Source organism: Bos taurus, chromosome 2, assembly GCF_002263795.3.
Source record: "Bos taurus isolate L1 Dominette 01449 registration number 42190680 breed Hereford chromosome 2, ARS-UCD2.0, whole genome shotgun sequence".
Taxonomy (NCBI): Eukaryota; Metazoa; Chordata; class Mammalia; order Artiodactyla; family Bovidae; genus Bos; species Bos taurus.
The window spans coordinates 62,318,971-62,346,297 of NC_037329.1; the positions used below are offsets into that span (position 1 = coordinate 62,318,971).

Sequence of the window (27,327 nt, forward strand, 5' to 3'; positions counted from 1 at the left end):
TAGGTCACAAAAAATTGCTTTTCTGTTTAGATAAAACTTGGGAATGGTGAAATATCTTGACAGAACTATCTTCCCTTAGAGATATTACCATGTTTTTTAAAACTCTATTTCCATAGTAAATGTAAAACCCTAAAAAAATCTAACCAACCAAGGATACTACTTAAAGAGTATGTAATAGTCATGCATATATAAGCAGTGGTTTATTAGTTAAGATTAATCTTAAGATTAGTTAAGGAATAAAAATAATTTAAGTTCTCAAATATAACCAAAAATATGTGCTTAAAATGCTTTTAAGGCAGGACATTCGGTAACAAAAACATTTCAAATTTGATTACCTGAAATTGACCTTAACTAGTCAGTTCAAAGTAGATAGACAGGCCAGGAAATATATCCTACATAATTATAATCTGTTTGCACAAAGTAATGTAAGCACCCCTTATGACATTTTGCATGAAACCATTTATCATGGTAGAAATTTTCTTTGATTCTTAAGAACTCTAACAAGAATGAATCTGCATACAGAGATCAAGACGCACTTGTACTGTTTTCAAAGATAAACCTTGGGGTGACTACATGACTTTTCAGTATTTAAATACCTGCAACAAAAAATGAATCTCAGCGTTAATTTAAAAAAAAAAGGAACGAGGACATTTTGCAAGGTCTTACTACTAAAAGATGCTACCACCAGTTTTCTGGGATGATGTTTGCCTCTGAGAATATTTCTGTGAAAAAACCACTCCTTTGCTTTGGTTCTGAAAACAGTGTATTTTAAAACAGCTAAGGCAAATATTTAGGGGGCACAGCTCAATATCCAAAAATTAGTTCAAAGAGGTAGAAGTAAAGCCTTTCTATGTAATGTGCTTCTGCATAAAGGTAACAAATCAATGATCTCTGATCTAAGGAAAACACAACTGCAAAATGAATCACTCTTTTATAGGATGTTTAAAGATAACGGTTTTTAATAGTTCAAATATTTTTAAAAATCTCATCAAAAATGTATCACCTTAACAGTACTTTGCACATGTGGAATTTCATACCTAAATTTGATACTATTTTGGTTTATTTATGGCTACTTACAAGAAGACTCAGTAATAATGTCCATTCATTGGAGTCTTTTTCTTTGGTTGAGCCTACTGGGACCAGGCTGATGAACTATTTTATGCAAACAAGATGGTCAAATTCATGGCAATATGAATTATAAGGGTTCTCATTTAATGGAAATGAAACTTAAAAGAATTTCCATATTTTATCCCCACTGTGGTTTTAGAAGCTAATATCCTGTTCAGAAGTTAAAGAGTTTGAATAGCTCACAAAACCCTGTAAAAATTACAACTGTCTGCCCTTTAATAAATAAAGTCATTGTAAAGAATTACATTTACAGAGTGAAAAGTGAATACATAGCATTATCAATTTTGGAAGTAACTAATAAGTACTTCCCCATAACAATATACACTAGCTACCTTTTTAACTGTCCATCATTAGCACCAAAAGATTCAACAAAATTACCTTTATTCTCACATCTCAAAACAATTCTGCAAATTCTTAGTGAAGTTTAAGTATAGTCACAGACCTTAAATATTCACATTGTTTTCTATGTCATACTGAAAATAAGTTCACTACTTTTCTGGATATTCTTTACAAAATCTTATTGAAATTCCTGGTATTATCATCCCCATTATACAGTAGCACAACCACCCAGTATCATTTCACATGATAGCTCCATAGAGGTTTCACATCTAAATTACCAAGAACAAAAAAAACCCTTCCCTCCCTCATCTTGCACTCCTCTTAATTCTATACTAGTCCTTGGATTATGTACCACTGTAAAAGTATAACTGTATCAAAATTACCATGTTTATGGATACAATAATATGCCATACAGAGCAACAAAGTTACATGTAATGACAAAGATTACTAAAGTTATGCAAGACAAGAACAAAGTTAGGACATGCTAGCTAAGCAAAGTCCCTAGAAAGAGACTCCTAGTATCCTAAATTCAAATAACATTGACAAAATAACGAATAATTATCTTAAAAAAAATTATAAAGCTACCGGCAAATCAGGTAATTGCTAAATAAAAGTAGAGCACAAGATTAAACTCTAATATTTACAACTGCAACATACTTGAGTAAAATTACAATTGTGCACGTATCAGTGGCTTTGTAACAAAAATAATTCATATACATAGAGGAAAAAATTAAGACAGTTTTCAGTTCAACAGAAGTTGAATTCAACCCATCTCAAAGATACTCAACAGCTCAAAGATTTACCACAGAATTAAAGATTAGCTGATAAACCAGAGCCACGTTACTGGCATTTAAGACAAATTTTAAACAAGTTAAAGTCTATCATTTGCTCAGAAGTCAGAAGACTGTGCAAACTTGACCTCAACAGGAATATACTGAGATGTGCAAACACATGGAAAACCTCCACTAGCTGTTTTATCTGGAGGCTTACCTTTTTTCTTCCCCTCAGAGAGCTTCCTGTTAACAACCATAAGATATAAATACAGGTACAATGCACAGTCAGTGACCTTTTTTGTTTATTTATTGTTAGAATATAAAACAACTGAGAGAGCAACAGGTTTAATTTCATTTTTATAAGGAAGACTGCATTTACCTGAAAAAGAAATATGGCATCACACACAAACACACTTCAAGGGAGGGGTATGTTTAAGAACATGGTGTCATTCTGAATGCTAAAGGAAAAGCGATTCTGTTTACGGTTAAAATATGTAGTGTTAAAGTTCTTTATTTAAGAAAAAAACTTACTAATTCTGCACTAATGTAAGTTTTTGTGAATTTAGTTTTCAAATCACAGTAATCTACTTAACCATTATTAACACCTCTGTGTGTTTATAGTACTGCAACAAGCCAACAAACACTTAAATGCACTTCACATCAAGAGTATGTAAACTTTATTTTTTCCTCTTCAAGCCTTCAGAAATTCAGGGGCTCTTTCAGCAGCCAGTCTGGTCAGAACCTCTGAAGGCAGAATCAGTGCCTCACGGAGTAAACAACCATCTGTGGCACTGCATACCCATCCGGTAGTGAAGTGTCCCCCTTCAGTGGCTTCCAGTAAGGCCTAGAGTTTAAGGTTAACATGAAAAAGTGCCACCTTTGTTTTAGATTAGTGATGGACTCTGACAAGATAAAATAAAGTTATTCTGTATATTGTTATACTTACAAGCAGCTCCAATCCTGAGTATTTATGGTAATATCTAAACATACAAAAATGTATGTACATTTTTCTCCACTTTCTTGTAAACAGTTGTCAGTATACTGTTTTATCCCTTTATCAGTGAAACATGCAAATCATACATACAAGTATAAATACACAAAAGAAAACAATTTACACTCATTCAAAAGCCAAGCAACAACAAAAAATAGCTACAGTATTCAAATTATAAATAAACGAATGCTTGAGGCATCTTATATTCCTAGAAGCAGCCAGCCATTCACCCTAATGTTCTTAGCTGCAATTGTAGAAATACTGAGTTTTGCACCTTCCATGCTTTTACAGTATTTATAACACTATCATATGTGGAGATAAAGACTTGTTTACTATAATCTCTTCTTTTCAGAATGAAGAATAAAGCAGCACTTACAAATATTGAAGCAGTGGTACTAACAGCAGGTGTTACCACTGCTAGATCAGGAGGAAGTTTTCCATTCTAACAATTTTTAAATTAAAAAAGGAAAGGAAAAATTGACCTAAAGAAATGATTACATGTTCATTCCTTGGGCACTTAACAGCGAGTCCAGCATGTCGAATGTGTCTTTGTAGTCCATATGCTGGCTGTTTGTACTGTACTCGTGATTGACATCAGGACCGTTGGTCTCCACTGGCTTCTTGTCCAGTTTCACGAGGGTGCTGAGATGTCCGTAGCCCACCTGGTATGTGACAGGGGGAGGAGGGGGTAAGGGATGGTTAAAAACAGAGTTGTGAGAGGATATATACTGCTTAACAGAGGAGGAAGAACTAGATGAACTACCTGAACTTTTGGAACTTTTGCTCATTTTGGAGTGATGGTTGTGAGATGCATCATTGATATGCAGCTTCTTCCTTGAAGAGCTGGAACTAGAGGAAATGCCATCACTGCTCAGGCCAACAGGACTCCTCAGAACAGTGGGTGCTATTCCGTCAGCACTGTGTTTACTGCCACCACTGCTGCTGCCACTGTATGAGTGGGAATGCTTGTGACTGCTGGGGTGGTGGCGGTTGGAAGGATGCTCCTTGTGCTTCTCCTTATGGTCCCTGCTAATATGTGGGCTTGAATGCTTGCTCTTCCCACTGCCTTCATCAGAAGAGCTGTGTCTTTCTGAGGAAGAAACTTTTATTTTCATTTTCAGTTCTTCTTTACTGACACTTTTATCAGTGGGTGGTATTGGAATCCGTAATTTCAGTGATCCACTCTTTTCCTTCTTCTCTGCCATATATTTTTCAGGTTTTTCAGCATTTGTAATGGGAATTTTCATTTTAATGGGAGAAGTCACAGAACTGCTGCTGGCTGCCTGAGACTGTACATGTTTGTGCTGCTGTTCTACCTGGGCAGCTATATAATGATCCCTTGCATCCAGATCAAGGCTTTCTAGCTTACGTTTTTCTCTATATTTATCTAAAGACATTTTCTGAGGAATTACTCCAGGAGTAGCAGAAATTGGCCCATGGTGTTTACTGCTCCCTGCTTTATGAGTATAATCTTGCTTAACAGAAGAATGATCAGAAATTTTGTCAGGTCTGTGATGTAATCCTGAATGCAATGATACAGAAGGTCCCTGCTTGAAGTTGATGTTGTACTGGCTACCAGATATTTCCTGTTTCTGTGAATATATCTGTTCTGTCCTTGCCGACTCTTGATGCTGAGGCCATTCTTGGTGTGATGACAAACCATACGAGGTACTCGGCATTCCTGTTGCTAGCATTGACAAATTATCAGATGCATGGCTGTCTTGAACAGAAATATTTCCTGAATTTAGAGGTACTGGTGCAGGGAAAGCTGATGTAGATGGTTTCTGAAAACTTGGTTTGGTAGGCACACCAGTAACACTATCTACTAACATGGAATTCTGGACCAAAGATGAACCCAGAAGAGGCGTTTCTGATACTTGTCCATCTACTTTTGGTTTCCCAGCTGCCTGGTTAGCCTATTTAAATAAAACACAGAAGAAACAATGACAGCAAAGGAATTTAATAGAAATGTCTTTGCTTATAAAAATTCTATATTAAACATATGAAAATAAAATCACCTGGGGTTGGACTTTGTTGCAAGTAAACAAACATCTTATTTAAAGACATAAAATAAGACTATATATAGTGAAAGCACTGGCTTTAAATTAGATACTGAATAAATTCCAGCCCAGCATCTGAGAGAGGAATTTAACTTGTCTAGCTTTAATTCCCCTGTTTGTAAAGTGAGGATACTATTTCCACAGTAATCACTATGAGAATAAGAAATCCATAAAGTTATTTATAACAAAGTCTACTGGACACAGTAGTTGGATAAATTATGAGCGCATGTAGCTTATGATACACTGTAATTACTTCAAATATTAGAAATAAGAATATTTAACCATAAAAATTCAAATTATTAGAAATTGATGTTCTGATAAACCCTGTCAATTCTCTTACCCTCCAGTATCGAATCTTCTTCAACCTACTAGGCGTTTTCTCCAATATTTGTAGAAACTCATGTGTTAGCTCTAAAAATAAAATTTAAATTTAAAACTTAGAAGGTGCCTTTAGATTTAGAATTCTCTCAAGTGGGCAATATTAAAAAGAAAGCACAAGAGTTCATCTACTTCATGATCACCTTCCTAATTCAACCATCAGCACATACAGAAGTACACATAGCTCTGAATTGGTATTTTCAAAGATGAATCTTAAAAAAAATTTTTTTGATTAAAAAAAAAAAAGAAAAAACCAAAACAAACAAACAAAAAATCCAAAAAACAATCAAACAAAAACCCCTCCTCCCACATGTCCCTGATTTTAAAAGCTTACTTAGAATCTCTGAAAAATTTAGTCACATTTAAAAAATTGCTCCCAAACAGAAAACTGCTATCAGGCAAACATCAGGAATAATTGTGGTGGGCAAAGTCCATCATTAGATTCTTTACAATCAGTGCCCAAAAGTTTAAGGAAAAAAGAGAATATTTGTATAATCAAGATATTAATTACAAAAAGAAAATTAGTAACTTTACGACCCTAACCAAGTGATCATGACTATCGTTACCAGCAATAAAACATATCAACATGATACACCTTGATGAAATGCATTGAGTAGGACAACTCATTTCTGTGGTATTCTTGCCAAAAATGCAAAACCTCAATTTAACAATGGGAAAACATGAGACAAACTCTAACTGAGGAACATTTTATAAAATAACTGACCATTATTCTTCAAAGTGTTAAGGACATGAAAGAAAAGATAGAAAAATTATCACAGATTGGAAGAAAGATTAAAGGGGGGCATGGCAACTAAATGGAACATGTGATCTTAGATGTTGTTATTATGTAAGATGCTAATATTAGAGAAACTGGGTACAGGGTATAACAGCACAGAATGTGTACCATTTCACAGTTTCTTTAAATTTAAAACCATTTCAAAGTTAAAATGAAAAAATTTCTTTACCTATATTTGTAACTTCCTAGCAGACAACATATTATTAACATTTCAGTAAATCACCCTGGTCACATTTCTACAATTTTTCTTCTTAAATTTAGGATTACAATGAAATAAGAGATGATTCACTTTTCCAAAGTGGTATGGTTAAGATGAATTATAGTTTTCAACTCCGTAGAAAGTTACTGGCCACTCTCAACACAAGTATTAATAATATCAAATGAGAATGTCATATAATATTATTAATGCCCATTTAGTATAAAGAGACTGATAAAAATTTTGCATCATTATGTTCTCATAATCTGTGACAACTAGTTCCTGCTAAAGTCTCAGGAGCCTTTTGATTCAGTTTAGATGAAAAAAAGATCTATTGCCTATACTACCACTTCTTCATTTGAAAAAAAAAAAAGACCACTTTTCTACTTGGACACAGTAGTAAATCTAGCAGATACACAGTGCCCCTGGGTCCAAAATTAACAATAAATCATTCTGATTCAGTTTCAGAAAAATTCAAATTATAAAAAACACATGAGGGTTTGTTATTAATCAATAACCGCCCCCTCCCCTCCTCCCCCAACCCTCTTATAGGAAGGCCAAATACAATCAATGTTGTTCTGGTGACAGTCATTAAATGTAAAATTCAGATATTCTTAACATCTGAAATTTTGTTATGTTTTAATGTAATCAAAATAGAGAAAAGGCTGCTACATATGTTGAAATTTTCAATGTGTTAAGTGTCCAAGATTCCTATTCAATGTTCAAATGAATGTGAACTTGAGCTTTTTCAGAATAGAAGCAAAGAGATATTTAGATGGCTCATGTTGTGTCAAAAAAGACTTTACCTACAATTTAAGAGCAGGATAAAAGGCAGATTACTTGCTTTCTGTAAACTTTATTTTAGAGACATGTATAGAAACTATTTTTATTAAGTTTTTATCTTATTTATCTTATATCTTACCGTATCTATTATATAATATCAATAGATCAGACAACTATTTTATCTTACCTTTTGACTACTAAAATAAGATGGTGGCACAATTTCAAGTCACAAATGGGAAAATAAAAAGTTCCCACTAGTTTTTAGAAGATGTTATATTTCAACTCGCTGAAGATTTCCTACTACTCTGAATAAACTTTAAACTATCACTGGTGAGCCAAGTATGACCTGTATCCTGTTTTTGTGAATAGATTTACTAGAACACAGCTATAACACTTACAGTTGCCTGTGGTTGCTTTCTAGCTCTGATGGCAGAGTTGTCTTGTTGCAGACAGTATAGCCCACAAACCCTAAAATAGTTACTATTTGGTCCTTCACAGAAAAGGGTGCAGACCCTTAAATTTCTACCTTAAAGAAGCATCTGAGATATTAATGGAAAACCACATTCCAAAGCCTTAGAGGTCTCTCACTTTTACCTAACAGATGTCCTGTAAATCCAGTTTTCTCATCAGTTTCAATTTTATAAAGGAAGCTGGGGAAAGCACATAAAAAGAAGCTGAAAACCTAACATACCAGTTTAGATTTAAGAAGTGTTATCTATTTCCTTTCTGAAATCTATAGTTCCTGGTTAAAATGTCTTAATCTGCAAGAATATTCTACCTCTGGCCTGCCAGAAAAATTTCCTATCAGGAGACCCCTAAATGCCAGATTCATAATTTATAGAACTTACACTCCCAATTTTTCCTTGTCAATTCATACTTATTAATGCACGGCAACAATGATACACTTTATCACCAGCAGAACAACTCAACAAGGAATATTACCATGAAAATACCATTAGCTTACTGCTTCACATCTTCTACAGTAAGTTAATACATGACTTTGTGTTTATACATTTTAAATCCAACAAAATTAGTATACTTTAAAATTACGTATGCTTGTATTATCAACCTGCAGCATTATATTAAATCATATTTCTTTGAAAAGTCATGAAAGGGCTTTAGATATTGAGTAGTGGTTAATAATATGTTCATTTCCCCCTCTTTAGGCTAATGAATTTATTCTCATCCTATTCATGAGATCATGTAACTGTACTTTTAAATCCTATTGCCAAACTGTTAAAATAGAACTATGTTTTTAAAGATTTTTTATCTTTTCAAAAGAGGAAATACCAGTAGATGAAATGATACCTGGGATTGGCATCAAGTAACTATAGGGTGAAGGAGGATCCTGGACTGGCCAAAACTGTTCAACCGACCATGAATATATGGGAACTCAATATTTTTTAAAATCGATACAGAAGCAGACAGAATGCTTAATCCATGATAAAAAGTAAGAAAATATTTTGTTGTAACAAAAAGATTTTTTCTACTTACCATCTAGTAATTCCAGAGTAACTGTAGGATCCACATATTCCCACCAATGTTTTCCATCAGTTGACACAGGAATCTCCCAATTGGACCATTTGCAAGCCAAATGAATGCACACACATGCTATCACTGTTGGTTTATACTGAAGACAGAAGGTTGTAAGATGCAGACTGTTGTAGAGCAGATTTGGAACGAAGAGTCATAGAAATTCAAATATGTAAAACAAAGAAAAACATTTACCAATAAGATTAGAGGAAAAACAAAATTATGTAAGTTTTCTAAGTCTAGAGTACAAAACCTTATTTTATAAAATTAAAAGCTAACATTATGACACTTTTAATGACTATGGTCACAAAAACTCAAACACTAAAAACTCATATAGATTATCAATGTTTTCATATTCTTACTCCCCAGAGTATATTATTAATACTACTAATACTAATACATCAGTGTATCTAAACTTTGTTTTTACATCTAAATTACAACTATTTTTACTTCTTTATAAAAGCAGAGGAAAACAGGACATTTCCAGTAATTACTATATATAAGTAAAATGACTTAAAACTTTTTTGGGTGGTATTTTTGTTTCTTTTGTAATGTCATGGTAGAATAAAGAAAAAAGCAGAAAACTGTACAACTGACAAGGTAATTTCAATACCACATTATAATCAGGGATTCTACCATTCCATGTGGCTTAACATTCATTCATTCTGAAGTAACTCATACGTTTAACACTTATTTAGGTAAAACTTTATCTTCTCAGCAACGCCACAGAGAAAACTTACCTTTTGCTGAATAGCTTCAAGGCCCAATGCTGCTAAATCTACCAAAATACTACCTCTCTCCTTCCATGACATGCCAAAAACTGCACTTGCAACATGCCACAGCTAGATTTTTCTAACCCAAATTTTAAATTTAAGTGGTTCTTGCCTTGTTCAGTATTTCTAGGGACAGAGGTTAAATCCCAACAATATATACCTAAGAAAATATACTGGCTTTTTTGGCAATTCAAAGTTTTAAACAAAACATAACAGTATCACAAGAAATTAAGGACCACATAAAGCTGGTTTAGTCCACTCCTCCCCAAGGACTCATTTAAAAAAACAAATTTAAATCATTATAATCAATCCAGAACAAAATTATATACTAGATATGAAAAGCTTTTAAAAACTATTCTTCCAGTTCAATTTCAGAACTGATGAAAATGTCTACTGGTCAAGCACAAACCCATACTGTTCTTTAAATGAACTAAAGAGAAAATACTGAACGTTTAAGTAAAAATTACACGTATGCAAATCAAGGCACTGATAGGATGTGACTACTACTAATCTACTACTGGTGGGTATTATCTGGAAAAAAAACCCAAGTTATATAAATTTTATTTACTAAAAAACTTTAATGATTAAAGTTAAGATAGGATCAATGTGAAATTTTTAAAAATTGTCATTTAACTATAATTGTAAACTAGAAATAGCTTTATACTTACCAAGTTGCTCGAATTTCTAGGTTAAGTTTAGCTCTTTGTAATCTTTAGCTGCTATTCAGGCTACCAATTTTAGACTTATGCACTCACAAATCGAGAATATGTCACCAGAAAGCACCACTACACTTCACATTGTGCATTTAACCCCTCTGTGCCAAAAGTCCCTTGTACAATACACCGCAAAGCAGACAGGAAGGTACCACCACAGTAGATGGTCCAGTCTCCTGCTGCAACAAGGGTGAGAGACACATTGAGGGGGCCCTGCATTAAAGGAAGCTATAGTGTGCTACAACAGTGCAACAAAGAGGGTCAGGATAACAACCTGTTGGTAGCCATGAAATAGGATGTCTGTGCCAAATCCTTGCTTGCTGTAAGAAAAGAAAAAAAAACGAAGACAATACTATCAGCTTTAACATGCTACCATGAAAAAGTTCTCAACACAACAAAAACTTCAAAGATTTGTACACAAAAAGTAAATTTTACTTACTACTTACAAATATCACAAGAGCGCCATCATTTTCTATACTACTGAAAATCTTCAACAACATTCACTCAAATGTTTCTTGCTATCCCCCAAAGATCTGAGAAACAAGCCGATTTGCTTTTAGCTAGCCAGTTACAAGGGCTAAACTTGTTACTAAGTTAAGCATCTAGTCAGCTAAAAGTTGCAATAAAGCATTCTCCTGGATTTAAAAAAAAAAAAAAAAAAGAAGAAGAAGAAGAAAAGATTTTGAAGTCTAATACAAAATACAAAGAGTTGCCTGCCAGACTTAATCCTCAGTCATCACATTTAAGTTGGTTTAAGTACTTCCACCAAAAAAACAAAACAAAACAAAAAACAAAAATCAAAAATAAACCCCCAACCCCCAAACTCAGAGAGGACAACGTGCTGTTTTTCATCATGTTACTAAGCATCAACAGAATAAACCACCTAAAAACATCACAAGGATGTATAGAAAACACCAGTGTGATTATTTTTAAATTATATAATCCAATTAATGATAACTTTAGAAAAGATATAAGTACTTTAGAGGGAATCAGGATACTTCAATACTGGTCCTCAATAGAAAAGCAATTTTTAATAACTAGTTTCTTAAGATACTGACATTGAAAACAGCCCCCATCTCCCTTCTTCTACTTCTTATTCTTCCCAAGAGGGATGCCTTTGCTACAGTTTCCCTTTCTCCCCGAGTTACATTCATAATCACTGACATACCTTTCCCCTCTGCTCACCTAGGATTAATTCACCTCCACTCACCCCACTCTAACAGGACTCAAGTTCCTTGCCCTCTCCTAGTTTTATTCGTGGCACGTGTAATTCCCCGCTGCCCCATGGATCATCAACATAAAGGTTTACAAAAGGGATTTGGGCTTAGCAGAGCTGTGCTAAGGAAGAGTGTCAAAGCATCGGATGTCTTGGAGGCATTGTGACTTAAGTAAGGCATTCTTTCCTGGTGGAGAGGGAAGGAGAAATCACAGATATGAAAGGTCCCTGTAAAATGACATTAGCCAATTTTGCAGCAAAGAGCATAATAACTTTCTCATCTCCAGACATGGGGGGCATGGGAGAACTTCAAAGAAATCAAACCATTTACCCCCACCCCCACCCCACAAAAGAATCAAAATACATAGATAAGTAAAAATAATTTTAAATTGCCGTTGTAGTCTTCACCTCAGAATGTATGTAAATTCAGTAACCTATTAAAAGCCATTGTGACAGAGAAAAACGTAAGGAAAACGTTCTTTTGTTAGCTTAAAGTGGTTTTAGGGCAAAGGAAAAAAATATATACCAAACATGAAAGAACATTTTAAAGATGGACTAAGATGCAAATTATAGTTACCTGAAAATGTCAGTCAGACAAAAATGACATTAAACGAGATTTTTACAAAAATTTAAGAATTCGTCACATTTTAAACATTAATAGTAACAAAAAAAATCAGATTTAAATATTTTGCTTTGGATGATATATCCAATTTACAGATTCTGTAAATGTTTATATTTTACTACTCAGTTTTGCAAAATAAATGGACTTTAATCTCTCTAGCTTCTTTAGACCGGATTTAAGAGAAGCTGACTCAAATTTCACAATACCAAGCTGAAAATTCAGTTTCATTTTCTACTAAGTGTGTGTGTGTGTTTCTTAACCTATATTTAGTATCTTTCTTCAACATCTTTCTTTACTAAGCTCAACTTAGGGCAAATTAAGTGGCTCTCCATTATTCAAACAAAACAGCTCACCCTTTTAAGTTTCCAGGGAAACAAAACTTCTCTAAAGCTTTATTTCTTAATTCCATGTCTACACTAGTTTATCCATACCATTCTATACTATGCTGTAATACTAAGGATGAGAAAGTGCTACAAAACATATAACCATGAATAGGAACCATAATTAAATATAAGTAACATTTGCTCTTAGATAAAAAAAAAATCTAAGTCCATTTCTTAAGAATGACAACTCAGTTATCAGACAATAGGTTTTTTTTTTTTTAATGTCGTCATTAACACAATAAAATCCTACCTAGGTATAAAATGAATTCAATTTAGAATGAATAAAATGAGAGAACATTCAGGTAAACACTAGAAACAAGGCTTTCAAAAGTCTTACCCATTTTGTTTAGAACAAACCTAAAGAAGTCTAGTGGTAAAGGAATAAAACCGCAAAATTTCATTTTCAAAAACAGGTAACAGAAAAAGGCACACTAAAAGTTCCAAGTGATTACTATTAGTGCATACCACTTCAAACGGTAAACAGGAAAGGAAAAGTAGTACAGCATGCATCTGTGTGAAAAATTATTTCTAGAGATACAATGATATATAGGATTCATTAACAAGAGTAGAAAAACATACACCACATGCTTTATAAGGAGTAAAGAAACAGTACAAAACTTTGTACTCTTGTTTATAAACAGTTTAATAGGTACATCACATGCTGTTATGTATCATGCTATGTAATAATTTTCTCATTATACACAAAAAGGAAGCCACTTTTATTAAGGCTAAAGAACTTAAATCAATTTTGGCCAAATGAACAAAGGTGTAACATTCCCCAAAATGACAAATCTAAAGGCAATTTTTATCTGAAAGATGTGAAGGTGACCTCCAAATTCGAAAACTGTAATCAGTTTTCAAGAAATCAATGAAGTTTGATATAAATTTGAAATTAATACTATTTCCTCCACCTATATGTTAAATGGCCCACATCTTAAATATTAACTGAAATGGGATGAGTATAGCCCCAAATAAAGAGTTCTAGTATTTGGAAGCCCTCTAATTATTATTATTTTTTTTTAGTAAAAAGAGACTCTCACCTAAATTTAAAGGAAGTTAATTCACCAGGAAGGACCAAATATAGAAGTAGATGAATAGGCAGGTGTAGAACACTGAAACATAACGCTTCAAAATGACATTTCTTGTCATTTTATAATAATAAAACCCCCAAAAAGCTAGGAGAACAAAACGGCAGTCATATAAAATATAGACAATAAAAAGCATTAGTAATTTAAAAGTTTCAAAGATCACTTACCTCTTACTAACTGGGTACATTTCACTACATCTGTGTGTGGGTGTTCAATGGTGATCTCAAAACCTGAAATGAAAAGCACTTTTTTTCCCAATCACTTATACCAGTACAATACTTGCCTGAGAAATCCCACTCATCACACAACTGTAAGTACGAATTTTTCATTATTAAAAAAAATCAAAAGTTAGTTTCTCATCACTTACATGCTTATTATACCTTCAATCATAAGAAGTAATATCTCGAAAAGCATTCCAATTACGAAAACTGAAAGTTACTTAGAGATAAATAGTATTTATTCAAAATTCTGAATTACAATTAGTTTGAGATTATCTTTAAGTTACAAACTACAATCATGACAATTATTAAAGCAGCCCCGCAATTTAAGCAGGGAATTCAACTATGTAATATATTTCTTAAATATATTCCAACTCCTTTTTTCAGAAGATGTGACAAGAACATTTTTCATAAATATAATCTTTGGGCTACAGTGGAAGAAGTGATCTTTTAAATGATACAGTCCTCTTATTTTCTCAGTGTACCTTAGATGAAAGAGTTTTAATCAGTTAGCTTGTAATTACATCTTATTACTAATAAAAATAAAACTGTTAAGGCAAGTGAACCCTGTAGGTAGGGCATAGTTTCTCCTTTTCCTTTCTTAGAAGTGGAGGTCGTTGTATAGTGCCATGAGAAGTAGTATAAGAATAATATTCCAATAAGCAGGTAATCTCGATTTTAAAGTTATTGTGTGGTCTATTCATATTTCTGTTATTAAACTTGCAAAAATTACACTTTAGCCATGAGTTGTATCTTGTAAATTCTAATGTTCCCCTTAAAATAATGCTGTTCATTCTGTGTTTAAGAAATCTGTCATCAGTAGTATGAATATGATGGACTTTATATGATAAAATAACTATTAAAAAGTTTTTCCCTTCAACTTTCATTATATGAATATTTGTCAAATCTCAGATTTATATATTAACAGTAACATGCTAAATCACTGAATTTGGAGAGAATAAAAAGATTTTCACTTTTATTTTTCTTGTTTAGTTGCGTCCAGATTCTTACTTTCATTTTTGTATCTATGTTATAAAAACCTTTAACAAGTTATGTGTGTTTCAAACAACCTACTTGTGTAATAAAAAAAATCTGTCATAATGGAAAGCTACGATTATTAGACTTCTATTCAACATCTGGGAATTGAGTATAAATAAGATAAAAACAACTAATAATAAACAATGATTATTTATGAAATACTATGTGGCAATTAAAAAAAAATCTTTCATCTTCAAATTCACAGTGTTAAAGTAGAATTATTATTCCACCTTACACACACAGGATAAAAGTAAAGGAACTTTGACCAAGTTTACAAAGTAAATAAAGAGGAGTATATATTTAAGTGCAGATCTCAATAAAGCCTATATTCTTCCCATGACACCCTGCTAGGTCCTTCCAGAAGTAATACATGACTTTACACAGTCCACACCTGCTTAAAGCTCAATCTCCTCATGAGTAAAGTAAAAGATCAGAATAAATGATCTTCAAAGATGACTTAAGTTGCACAAACCTTATAGACAATTTAACTTTTAGACAAGGATGATGGACACTTAAATTACTATGTCACGTTTAAAATGATGTGATAAATTTATAAGCTCTAGCATAGCAGGACTGCCTTGGATGTTTATAACATTATAATCATATACGACAGCCCTAAAGGACCATTTTATTCCCCAATGCAAATCCAGAATGAACCAGAGTCTTAACTATCTGAAAATATGAGAAATCATACTGAAAGCTATGCTGACCATTCAATTAAATGCTAAATGAAATTAAAATTTTAAAAATGGTTTCCTCAGAACCAAGCACTACTACTCTGGCTCCAAGCTGTATTTTCAAATGAAACTTTCTTCAATGATAAAATTATTTCAGAAATCTGTTCCTTTATTTAGAATATTGCATTCAACAACACATACACAAATAATACTTGATGTAAGTACATACCTAGGGTTTGTAGCATTATGGTTTCAAGTAAAACCAGTTCTTGAGTCTGTTGAAGATAAGTCTGCCAGGTAAAAATAATAATATCAAAAAGTTTAATAAACATAACACAACTAGACCATGGGAATGTTAAATCTCTTACGATTAAATCATAGATTCATTACAAACTTGAACAAAATCTTTTGGAAATATGAAAATGAACTGAGGGTGACAGATAAAACCTATTTTCTATGATAAATAGATTCAGTTACTTCTAATACAACAAAACAAAACAAAACAAAACCAATCTAAGGATAATAATATAAAAGGGGGTAGATTAACTGAAAAAAAGGGATCTCCACTCTGCAAGGTAAAACTTTACTTAGGCATTGGCACTTTGAGTCCCATTAAGGACAGGAAGCACCAACTCAAGAAAGATCAAATTCAAACTGGCTTTTCAACAAAAGGCTCATCAGCTCACTACAGGCTACTTCATGTATTAAGTCCTTGACTTCCACAGTTGGTCAGTGAGTTATTTTTTAGAATAATTTTCTCTTTTCAGAAAAGACAAAATCAAAACAAACCCTCAAACCCTTAGATTAAAAAAAAAATTTTTTTTTTTTAGCTATAAAACACCAAAACAATGTACCGAACACCTGTGGGGACAAAAATAGAGAATCTTTTTCCTCAACTTCACTAAATCATTCAAATGTAATCACTCAGGGAAGAAAAGGTATGAAAAATTTTCTGCCATCTCATTCTTGCATCATGACAAATGACTAGGGTGATAAGAAAACCATATTATATATAAATACTCATTTACGTAAGGACATACTTCTAAACTCAGAGTGAAAGCACCTTTAATTTTATTAATGCCCACTTTGAGAAGATCACTGAGCTTCATTTTAAAACATAGGCTTTTCTATTACTTAAACAATACCCTAAGTAATCGCAAGAAATAATTCTGAGTCCGTAAAGTTAATAGAAACTACAAGAAATAACTTTAAATAATCTCATTCACTATACTGAATGGCCACATTAATATTTTAGTCTCTTAAATCCAACATGTAGGATAAATACTTGTCATTAATAAAATCAGATATATTTAGTCTGGACCTTAAACTTGATCCAAATCGAACTGAATTAATACTGGTAGTCATTCAGTAGTTAAAAGTTCTTGATAAAGCAATTCAATTACATAGGAGTGCTAGGAAAAGGATTTCAAAAGCCCAGAATGCTATAGTTTCTGTTTTAAGACATCAGAAGACTTAAAAATGGGGTTTTGAAACTAGACCTATTGAAATGTTGATGAGGATACAAGCTGTTTGGAAACTAGTATTACTCTTTTTTTTTTTTCCCCTCCAGACTATTTTAGGAAAATAAAAATATTTTTGAAATGCCACTCATGTAAGCATAGTAAAATGCATCTTTATGTATCAGAGAAAAGCAGTAGTATATATGTATTGATAGTAGAACACTTGTAAAAAGACTAATTACTGGTCCAGAGATAAATTCAGAGACTTTTCTATTCCTTCATTTGCTGACAATTTAAGAAAATATCTATCTATGGCCTTAAATACATCCAAAGGTGATATGATGTACCTTCTACGTGTATCACTGATTTGTAAGAATGAATAAAACGTCAAACACGTCAAGAGTACCTTTGAATCAAGGACTTAAATGATTCAGAAAGACTAAAACCTCACAAACATAACATGAAACGTGTTTCTGTCAGATCACTTCCTGGTATTTACCTTCCTAAGTGAAAACAGAAATAAGCAGCACAGGACGGCAACACTAACTGAATTACATTTTTATTAGGTTTAAATGATGAAAAGGTTTCAAATTTACAAAGAAAACTCAAAACAATAAATTTTTACATACATCACATTTAGTATCCAGCAGTGGCTCTAGGGGATGAAGACAAGCATGTGCTACTTTGATAACATGTTCAAGTTTTCGAGCCTGTTCTTCTACTTTTGCAGCCAAGAATAATGCAGTAGGTGATATCATCTGCAGAAAAGACAAAATTTGGTGATTTAAAAACACACACATTTTGGAAACACCTTCTACTTTCTAAGGGGGGATGCAAAAAAGGAATGTAATATTCACAGTATGAACTGAAACTGGGCTATGACAAGACTGATGTTAAGTTTTTAGAAAGTTATTCATTAGACGTAACTTGTTACTTCAGTCTATAAAATCTGTTTTACTTGCTTTGCAAGTAGAAATCTAAAAGGAAAAGACTTACACTTTAAAAGAAAGTTTAAATAACAATAATAATGCACACTGGGGAGGTAGAGGAAAAAACTGAAGCAAAATAATAAAGCCAAAGCTCTTTAAAAAGAAAGGAAGGAAGAAAGTAAAGAAAAAAACAAAGTGGGTATAGTCAGATTTTCCCTCTTTTGAGGCAGTCACCACTCACTGGTACTCTTTTAATCAATGCTTCATTGTTTGGTTAAGAGCTATACCCTTTTACTTAAGAGAGAAAAAGAAATCTCCTAGACAAAATAAGAGGATTCTGAACATGAAACTGCTACTTAATTTCTCTATTACTTCAATAAATCAATATTAAAAGAACCTAAAAAATTCAGGTAATAAACCATGTAAGACAAACCAATAGCATAGAAACCTTGCCAACTGGAGACGAAAAAATCATCAATTTGTTTTAGCTTTAGTAAGTTATCTACTGGAAATAGAAATGTAAGAACATAGCACTATAGAGATATTGACTAAGAGAACACCATCTTGAGCAATTATTTATCCAAAAAGTTAGTACTAAACCAAATAATTGCTGAATCAGAAAACTGACATGTTAAATTCTAGTAACATTCAAAGATTCCACACAAGAAATTGGTCATGAAAGGATCATTTCTAAATGTCAAGATTCAGGTACGTTATTTTTTAAGAGATGAACATCTAATTGCGTGGAGGCGGGTAATCAATCCCTACATGGAAACAATGCCAACAGAAGGACAGGAGGAGGAAGGAGGGCATAAATCCCATTACATGTTTTGGGTAGTCAAAATAAAGAGAAAACTTGATATAGGGAAGATGGACTCTTTCTTCTGACAGCTCTTCAAACAACTTACAAATATCATTCCTGAGACATAAAAGTTAATCCTTGGATTGCGGCTTTGAAAGGGGCCTTCTGTAATCCAACTGCATTTGCAGATAAGTAAATGGAGTAAAAATGACTTCATGAAGTTGTCTTACTACATAAAAATCTTTAAAACAGACCTAAAATTAAGTGAGTTTGGCTCTAAACAACCAAAAATAATGTTACCTTAAATAGACTGAATAATTCCACCTTGGACTTTCAATTTATTTCAGTCTTTTTAAAATTAAAATGACAAGGAAGGCTTAAAAAATTTAGAACGCTCAAAAAAGCAACTTATACTTAAAGTTTTCATGGATGTAGACTAAACTGATTTAATCAAGCAATACCCAAATTAGTCAGTATTCTTGTAATACCAGTTATATAGCAGTGATCCAGGGCAGGGGAGTTCCTAAATTGTAAAAAGTGTAAGATAACTGAGAGTAGTTATCTTACAATTATCTTCCATCTGTTTTGTCATTTTTTCTACATAGTGAAAATTTCTTATCACTGTTACCTAGTTTGATTAATTCTTTCGCTATTTAACAGCTTACCTCAAAAGATCACATCCTCCCAACTTATGGAATCAGAGCAAAATGCTCTTCTTTATTCAATAGGAAACAGTATATTCCTCTGCCATTGTCCTTATACTGTACTCTAACTTCTGGTTTATTATATTTGCCTGCCCTACCAGGCTAGAAGCAGCTTGAACACAGAGACTAAATTATTAATTTGTGTTCCCATTATCTAGCATTGTGCAGCTGCTGTTCACAATACTTAATGAATGACATATGGACAATCCATATAAAGGTACCAATATTAAGTTCACAGTATTCCAAATGTCGTAATAAAAAGCTAAGAGCCAATGCCAAGGTATGAAATGCAAGAAACAATAAAACGAATATACTTTCAGTTTCCCACAATCTCATTTATTATCTCATTCATGTCTAAACGGGGAATGGTTACACCAAAACTCAAATGTTAGAACTATCTGTCAAAGAGTGAAGCATACAGGTTCAAGTGAAATGTCAAATTAGGCTGAACTTAATGAACTGTTTGCCTAACTGCCAGATAATTTCTCTTAACTTTCCTAAAAGGCACTTCTGAAAATCTCCAATGAGTTTTTCTTGGTAAAAATCTCTTAGGACTTCTAGTAACAGCTCCATCCTCTTCAGACTTTTTGTAAACCTTGATATCAAGAAGAACTTTCAAGTCACACAGCTCTTCACCTTAGAAGATAGTTCTCAATGGAGTCACAATACGCATACTAGTGAATGATTCTAAAATTCTACAAAAACTAAAAAAAAAAAAAAAAAAAAAGCATTCGAGAAGCTTAACATTGATCTTCAGGGTAGGTTTCTTGTTTATTTACCCACATGCCTAACAGAAGTCTTTCTGTTCTCCCTCTAAATAGCGTTCAAGTCTCAATCTCCTTCAGAGCAACACTAATACCCAACACTCTTCCAAAGTTCCTGGTGAAATCCACTAACTCCACTCACATTTCCTCCTCTACTGCCTGCAAACATCTTACTCCATCAGGGCTGTAAAAACAAAACAAAACAAAACACCTTTTTAGATAAATACTTAAGTGAATATCCATGTGAGGCTTTAATTTTAAGGATGACTAAGGAAGGTAATTAAACTAGGTACTACTGCTTTTCGTATGAAAAGCTGATTTTGTTGTATGGCTTACTAAAATGAAAATAACTCCAAAAGTTTAAGTAATAACAACATTTTTAGTTGGTCTGTGGCTTTTAAAGGTGAACACACTTCTGAAGGCAACAAACATTCATTACCAAACTTGGTTCAAAGTCAAAGAATTTATACCAGTATTGGAGTAGACACTTGGTTGGTTCACATGACCAATTACAAACTGAGATTCAGTTTACTGGGGATAGGGACCATGTACTATCCATCTTTTGTGCTCTGGTACCTAGTTTAATAAATTTTCTCAAGGTACTCTAACTAAAGGTAATAAAAATTGATCTTTAAATAGTGTCCAGAGTTTGTCACTCTAGCAGATGTACAACTATTTCAAGGGGATATTACATACTCAAAACAAGACAAATTTCTACAGAAATATACCATACAAATGATGGAGAGGGGGAGGTGGAGGTGATGACGCCAGCTGTAGCAGAGTAGTCAGACTGTCTCAGTGGAATCCTGGCTCTGTTATCTGACTAGCCTAGGCAAATTACTTATTTTCTTTGTGGTTCAGTTTCTGCATCTGTAAAATGGGAGAAATAGTATCTGCTTATAAAGTTGTGCTGAGGATGAAAGGAATCAATATACGTAAAGCACTTAGAATAGTGCCTCACAGTTAATATGACTCAAATATTATTACTACATTGCTTCTCAGCCTTTTGGCTAAGTTTGCGTGGACTATGTTGCAAAATAAAACCACAGCTGTGTATTAAGACTCAAATATTATTACTACTATATTGCTTCTAGGCCTTCTGGCTAAGATTAAGTGTACTATGTTGCAAAATAAAACAGATGTGTATTTTTACTGTTGATTTTAAATTTAAAAAGTGATTTAACAGGCTCTTTAAAATTCCCTCCTTTCTTGCTCATCTTCTTCCTTGTACAAACTCAGTTCTTTAAAGGGTTCACTGCAGTCCTAACTATTTAACTATTATAATAAACAGATTCAAATACTCAACTAATGACACCTGGTTTTACTTTAATGATTACACTTGTAACTCTTCTTTTCTCTTCTCGCTCCAATTGTTTTTCCACACTTCCCTTTTTCTATTCCTTTGTATGTTTTGATTTCTCCCTCTCAGTCTGACTCCCTCCCTTCTCTATCCTCCTCCAGCCCATTCCTGGCCACTGTCTCCCCTGCCTGTTCATGATGCCCTCACTGCTGACATTCTTCACTCTCATTGCTGGCTTCAACCGTATAGTTGGAGGCAAGGTCAGTTTGCATTAACAAAAAGCTTAGGTGATTGTTAAGACACCAAAAATGGTTATATCACCATCAGTTTCAAATAAATCATTTTTGTCTTTACTCTTTAAGTAATTTACGGCATAAACTTTGTGCATACATCATTTGTATTTAAGAAAGAGCCATAGTCATTTTGTTACTCTTCAATCTCCTAATCCCAAAAAAGCCCTAACAGAAGCAAAGAACTCAAAGTCTGTTTTCTATTTGCTAATACATTATCAACAAGCTTGTTCTAATATATTTTTAGGTTTCATCTTTAGTTCCCAGAGGCTGGTGAGGCTATTTCTCCCATATCCCTTAACTGCCCCAACACTCCCTGTCCCCTAAGACTAGAATTAACTATTTTCTGTGCCTTGAAGATGCTTCATTAAAAAATATCCAACAAGTTCTAGGTACTGCAGCTTAGAATTTGGGACTATGACTATAGTTAAGGAAAAATGGTAATGGTGCAGCTTCAGCAAAGACTCATAGAAAAAGGATTCCAGAACAGAGAAAGAAACCTGCTGCATTTCTGAATATCACACAAAGGAACAGTGAAGTTAGAAAAGCTCCCCTGAAGCACATCTACTTATTAAAGCTCTCAAAAGAGTTCGATAAAAAGTATCTAGGTCATACAAAGACACTGTAAGAAAAAAATTATAAGAGTTGTCCCTAAGCATCAAAAATCATGCTAGAAAGAAGTGCTTCAGGGACTTCCCTGGTGGCACAGTGGGTAAGAATCCCCTTGCCAACGCAGGGGACATGGGTTCGATCCCTAGTCTGGAAGGATTTCACATGCCCTGCAGCAACTAAGCCCTGCAGCAACTAAGCACTACAACTACTGAGTCCTCGTGCTGCAACTCAGAGAAGGCAGTGGCACCCCACTCCAGTACTCTTGCCTGGAAAATCCCATGGACAGAGGAGCCTGGTAGGCTGCCGTCCGTTGGGTCGCACAGAACTGAAGCTACTCAGCAGCAGCAGCGTGCTGCAACGACTGAAACCTGTACATTTAGAGCCTGTGCTCTGCAACAAGAGAAGCTTCCACAAAAGCAATGAAGATCCAGAGCGGCCAAAACAGCAACAAAACAATTTCTTAAAAAAAATTCAACAAAAGGTACTGAGAAAATGGAATACTGGCATGAAAAAATGAGACCTTTACCTTATACTATATACAAAAATTAACTCACAACGGACCAAAGACCTAAATGTAAGAACTAAAACTATAAAACTTAGAAGATGATGGGAATACTTCATTATTCTGGATTTGGCAATGATTATTTGGATATGATACCAAAAGCACAAGCAACAAAATAAAAATGGGTAATCTGCACATCACCAAAGTTAAAAAGACTTTTGTGCATTAGGAAAAAAAGAGAAGTTGGCCTATAGAATAGGAGAAAATACTTGCAAATCATGTATCTGATAATGGATTAATATTCAAAGTATATGAAGAACTCATATAAAGTAACAAGACCCAACTAAAATATGGACAAAGGACTTGAATAGATGTTTCCCCAAAGAATACATATAAATGGCCAATAAACACATGAAAAGGTGTCCAATGTCAGTAGTCACCAGAAAATTGCAAATCAAAACTTCAATCACTTCACACCCATGATGATGGTTATTATCAGAAAACCATAAAAGAGTAAACCTTAGAGGATGTGAAGCTAGCATCTGTGTGCATTACTAGCTAGAATATGAGATGGTGCTGGTGCCGGGGAAAACAGGATGGCAGTTTCTCAAAACATTAAAACAGAATTACAATGTGATCCAGTAATTCCGTATCTGGGTACATACCCCAAAGTACTGATAGTAAGGAACTGAGCAATCTGTACACTCATGTTTATAATAGCTATACATCTGCCCATTAACAGATTAAAATGGATTAACAAACTGTGATACAATTGGTGGTACATACTCAGCTTTAGCAAAGGAAGGGAATTCTGACACATGCTACAACGAAGATGAATCTTGAAAACATTATGTAAAGTGAAATAAGCCAGACACAAAAGTTCAAATATTTTAAGAGTCCACTTATAAGAGGTACCAAAAAGAGTGAAATTCATAGACAAAGTAGAATGGTGGTTGCTGAGGGAAAGGAGAAATGTGAAGTTTGATTAATGAATGGTTTCAGTTTGTGAAGATAAAAAAGTTCTAGAGATGGATGGATGGTGGTGATGGCTACACAACAATGTGAATGTACTTAATGCCACTGAACTACAACACTTTAAAAATGGCTTAAATGTCACACTTATGCTGTATTTTACCACAATTAAAAAACACCAAAAAGCTAACTCACCTCCAAACAGACATTAAGAAACCGATTCATAACATAAAGTAATAAGGATATGAAATCACATATTCGAAGAGAACATCACACACCTGATCATATCAACCTAGAACAACCAACACAAAAACACACTGTACTGAGATTACTGATTTTAAAGGGAAAAATAAACTCCTGGGCTACTTAGGCAAAAAAAATAAAAAGAAAGAAAAATTAGATCACCACCCAAACTGCCAGCAATGCTTTATACCAGGAAAGAAAAAAGTGTACATAAATTTAAGATACTCAAAAGAAAGCAAGAGCCAAGGATTTTACACCCCCAAATTGACCGTGGGTATAAAGGGCACAAACTATTATCATGTAAGAATTCAGACAATACTGTTGACATGATCTTCAAGAGAACTTCAAACAAAATGACTCAGAGATTTCAACATAAGTACCAAAGGCTCAGACAGTAAAGAACCCGCATGCAATGCAAGAGACCTGGGTTTGATCCCTGGGTCAGGAAGATCCCCTGGAGGAGGAAATGGCAACCCACTCCAGTATTCCCGCCTGTAAAATCCCATGGACAAACGAGCCTGGCCGGTTACAGTCCATGGGGTCGCAGAGTAGGACCCAACTGAGTGACGAATACTTTCAACTCTCAGTGAACAATACTTCCCTGGTGGCTCAGACGGTAAAGAATCTGCCTGCAATACGGGAGACCTGGGTTCAATCTCTAGGCTGGGAAGACCCCCTCGAGAAGGGAATGGCTACCTGCTCCAGTATTCGTGTCTGGAGAATTCCATGGACAGAGGAGCCTGGACGGGCTACTGGGGTTGCAGAGGGTCGGACTGAGCGACCAATACTTTCACTTTCAAGTGAACAATACAAATAAAGTTACCTGCAGAACTAAGCATGAATGAAGATTAAAAGGAAGAGTACAAGATGAACCTGGAATATCTTGCTATAATAAAATATGTGAGGAAACTATCCCAGATTATACGGATATGGAATTATATATGCTCTGGCAATTCTACTCCTGGGAAAATACCAGGGCAACCAAAACATGGTTCTGGTTTCAAAACATTTATGTGGAAACACAAAACACACATAAACGTTCACAGCAGTAATATAACAGCCAAAAAGCAGAAACAGCACTAATGTCCATTAGCTGATGAATGTACATACAAAATGTAGTATAATGGTAGTTCAGCATGAAAAATAAATCAAGTACTGATACACGGTACAACATAGATGAACCCTGAAAACATCATGTACTAAGTGAAAGAGGTCAGTCACAAGGGATCACAGACTGAAATAATTGCATTTATAGAGACTGTCCAATAGGCTGGGGTAAGTATGGGAAGAGATGGCTAAAGGATGTGGAGTTTCTTTTTGGGGTAATAACAATTTCTTAAATTGATGCACACAACTTCATGAACGTACACAAAAACCACTGAATTGTACACTTTCAAAAGGTGAAGCACAGTGTGGGGATTTTATCTCAACAAAGGTGGTAAACACGGGGCAAGAATCAAGTATTTATTCTACCTTTCCCATATAAACTTGTACCAGTAAGTGTCCAAATAGTAGATGAATCACAGCATTTCACTATAAAAAATACAACTTAAAAATGAAAAAATGATGAGTTAAGAGCATCAATGAATTAAAGGATCAAGGCACTGAATATCAACAGCTGCCAACACCACAAAAAGAAACCAGACATTAGCAGTGTCCTGACTGAAGAATGTAACAGCACTGGCAGTCTTGCCAAAGGGATCTAACATGAGTCTGATAAAATTTCTGGACCCAACTGGCAATTTTCAGGGAATACAAGAACAAAGTACATCAAGTGAAATGCCGGGCAGGATGAAGCACAAGGTGGAATCAAGATTGCCAGGGGAAATATCAATAACCTCAGATATGCACATGACACCACCCTTATGGCAGAAGGAGAAGAGGAACTAAAGAGCCTCTTGAAGACGGTGAAAGACAAGAGTGAAAAAGCTGGCTTAAAACTAAACATTCAAAAATCTAAGATCATGGCATCTGGTCCCATCACTTCACGGCAAATAGATGGTGAAATAATGCAAACAGTGACAGACTATTTTCTTGGGCTCCAAACTCACTGCAGATGGTGACTGCAGCCATGAAATTAAAAGATGCTTGCTCCTTGGAAGAAAAGCTATGACAAACCTTGTGTGTTAGTCGCTCAGTCGTGTCTGACTCTCTGCAACCCCATGTACTGTAGCCTGTCAGGCTCCTCTATCTCTGGGATTCTCCAGGCAAGAATACTGGAGTGGATTGCCGTTCCCCTCTCCAGAGCATCTTCCTGACCCAGGGATTGAACCCAGGTCTCCTGCATTGCGGGCAGATTCTTTACCATCTGAGCTACAGGGAAGATCTTGACAAACCTAGACAGCATATTAAAAAGCAGAGACAACACTTTGCCAACAAAGGTCAGTGTAGTTAAAGCTATGGCTTTTCCAGCAGTCATGTATAGATATGCGAGCTGGACTATAAAGAAAGCTGAGCGCCAAAGAATTGATGCTTTCGAACTGTGGTGTTGAAGACTCTTGAGAGTCCCTTGGACTGCAAGGAGATCAAACCAGTCAATCCTAGAGGAATTTAACCTTGAATATTCATTGGAAAGACTAGTGCTGAAGCTGAAGCTCCAATACTTCGGTCACCTGATGTGAAGAGCTGACTCACTGGAGAAGACCCTAATGCTGGGAAAGATTGAAGGCAGAAGGAGAAGGGGATGACAGAGGATGAGTTGGTTGGATGGCATCACCGACTCCATGGACATGAATTTGAGCAAGCTCTGGGAGACAGTGAAGGACAGGGAAGCCTGGCATGCTGCAGTCCATGGGGTTGCACAGAGTTGGAAATGACTGAGCAACTGAATAACAAGAAGAACAAAGGAAAATGATAAACTGTACTATGAGCAAACAATAAGCAAAATTCAGACAGGTGGAGACTCTACAGGTCTAATGTCCTAGGTCCTTCAACAGACAAAATTCAAGTAAAAGAAAGGGATGGAGAGGAAACCTGTACTTTGAGACAGGAAACCTTGCATATATCCTATCCACATCCTTCTCTGTATTTTTAATCACTTCCAG

The 27,327-nt window shown here is 34.5% G+C and overlaps 1 protein-coding gene across 9 annotated transcripts in view; it reads right to left on the reverse strand.

The window, feature by feature from the left end:
• Nucleotides 1-934: 934 nt before the first annotated feature.
• The window catches only part of CCNT2 (cyclin T2), a 32,063-nt gene continuing 5,670 nt past the window's right edge, over nucleotides 935-27,327 (reverse strand). For 2 of the 9 annotated variants that reach the window (XM_010802096.4, XM_010802095.4), the window contains 8 exons: nucleotides 17,795-17,923; nucleotides 15,935-15,995; nucleotides 13,940-14,002; nucleotides 10,738-10,783; nucleotides 8,939-9,102; nucleotides 5,632-5,702; nucleotides 3,995-5,147; nucleotides 942-3,893 (listed from right to left, as the gene is read on the reverse strand). In XM_010802096.4, the coding sequence (XP_010800398.1) occupies nucleotides 3,826-3,893; nucleotides 3,995-5,147; nucleotides 5,632-5,702; nucleotides 8,939-9,102; nucleotides 10,738-10,783; nucleotides 13,940-14,002; nucleotides 15,935-15,995; nucleotides 17,795-17,923 (1,755 nt within the window). In that variant the 3' untranslated portion in view covers nucleotides 942-3,825. Of the gene's footprint in view, nucleotides 5,148-5,631; nucleotides 5,703-8,938; nucleotides 9,103-10,418; nucleotides 10,784-10,902; nucleotides 11,058-13,939; nucleotides 14,003-15,934; nucleotides 15,996-17,794; nucleotides 17,924-20,506; nucleotides 21,235-27,327 lie in introns of those variants that run through there. The other 7 variants (XM_059874577.1, XM_005202533.5, NM_001192531.1 and 4 more) reach the window with 7 other exon arrangements.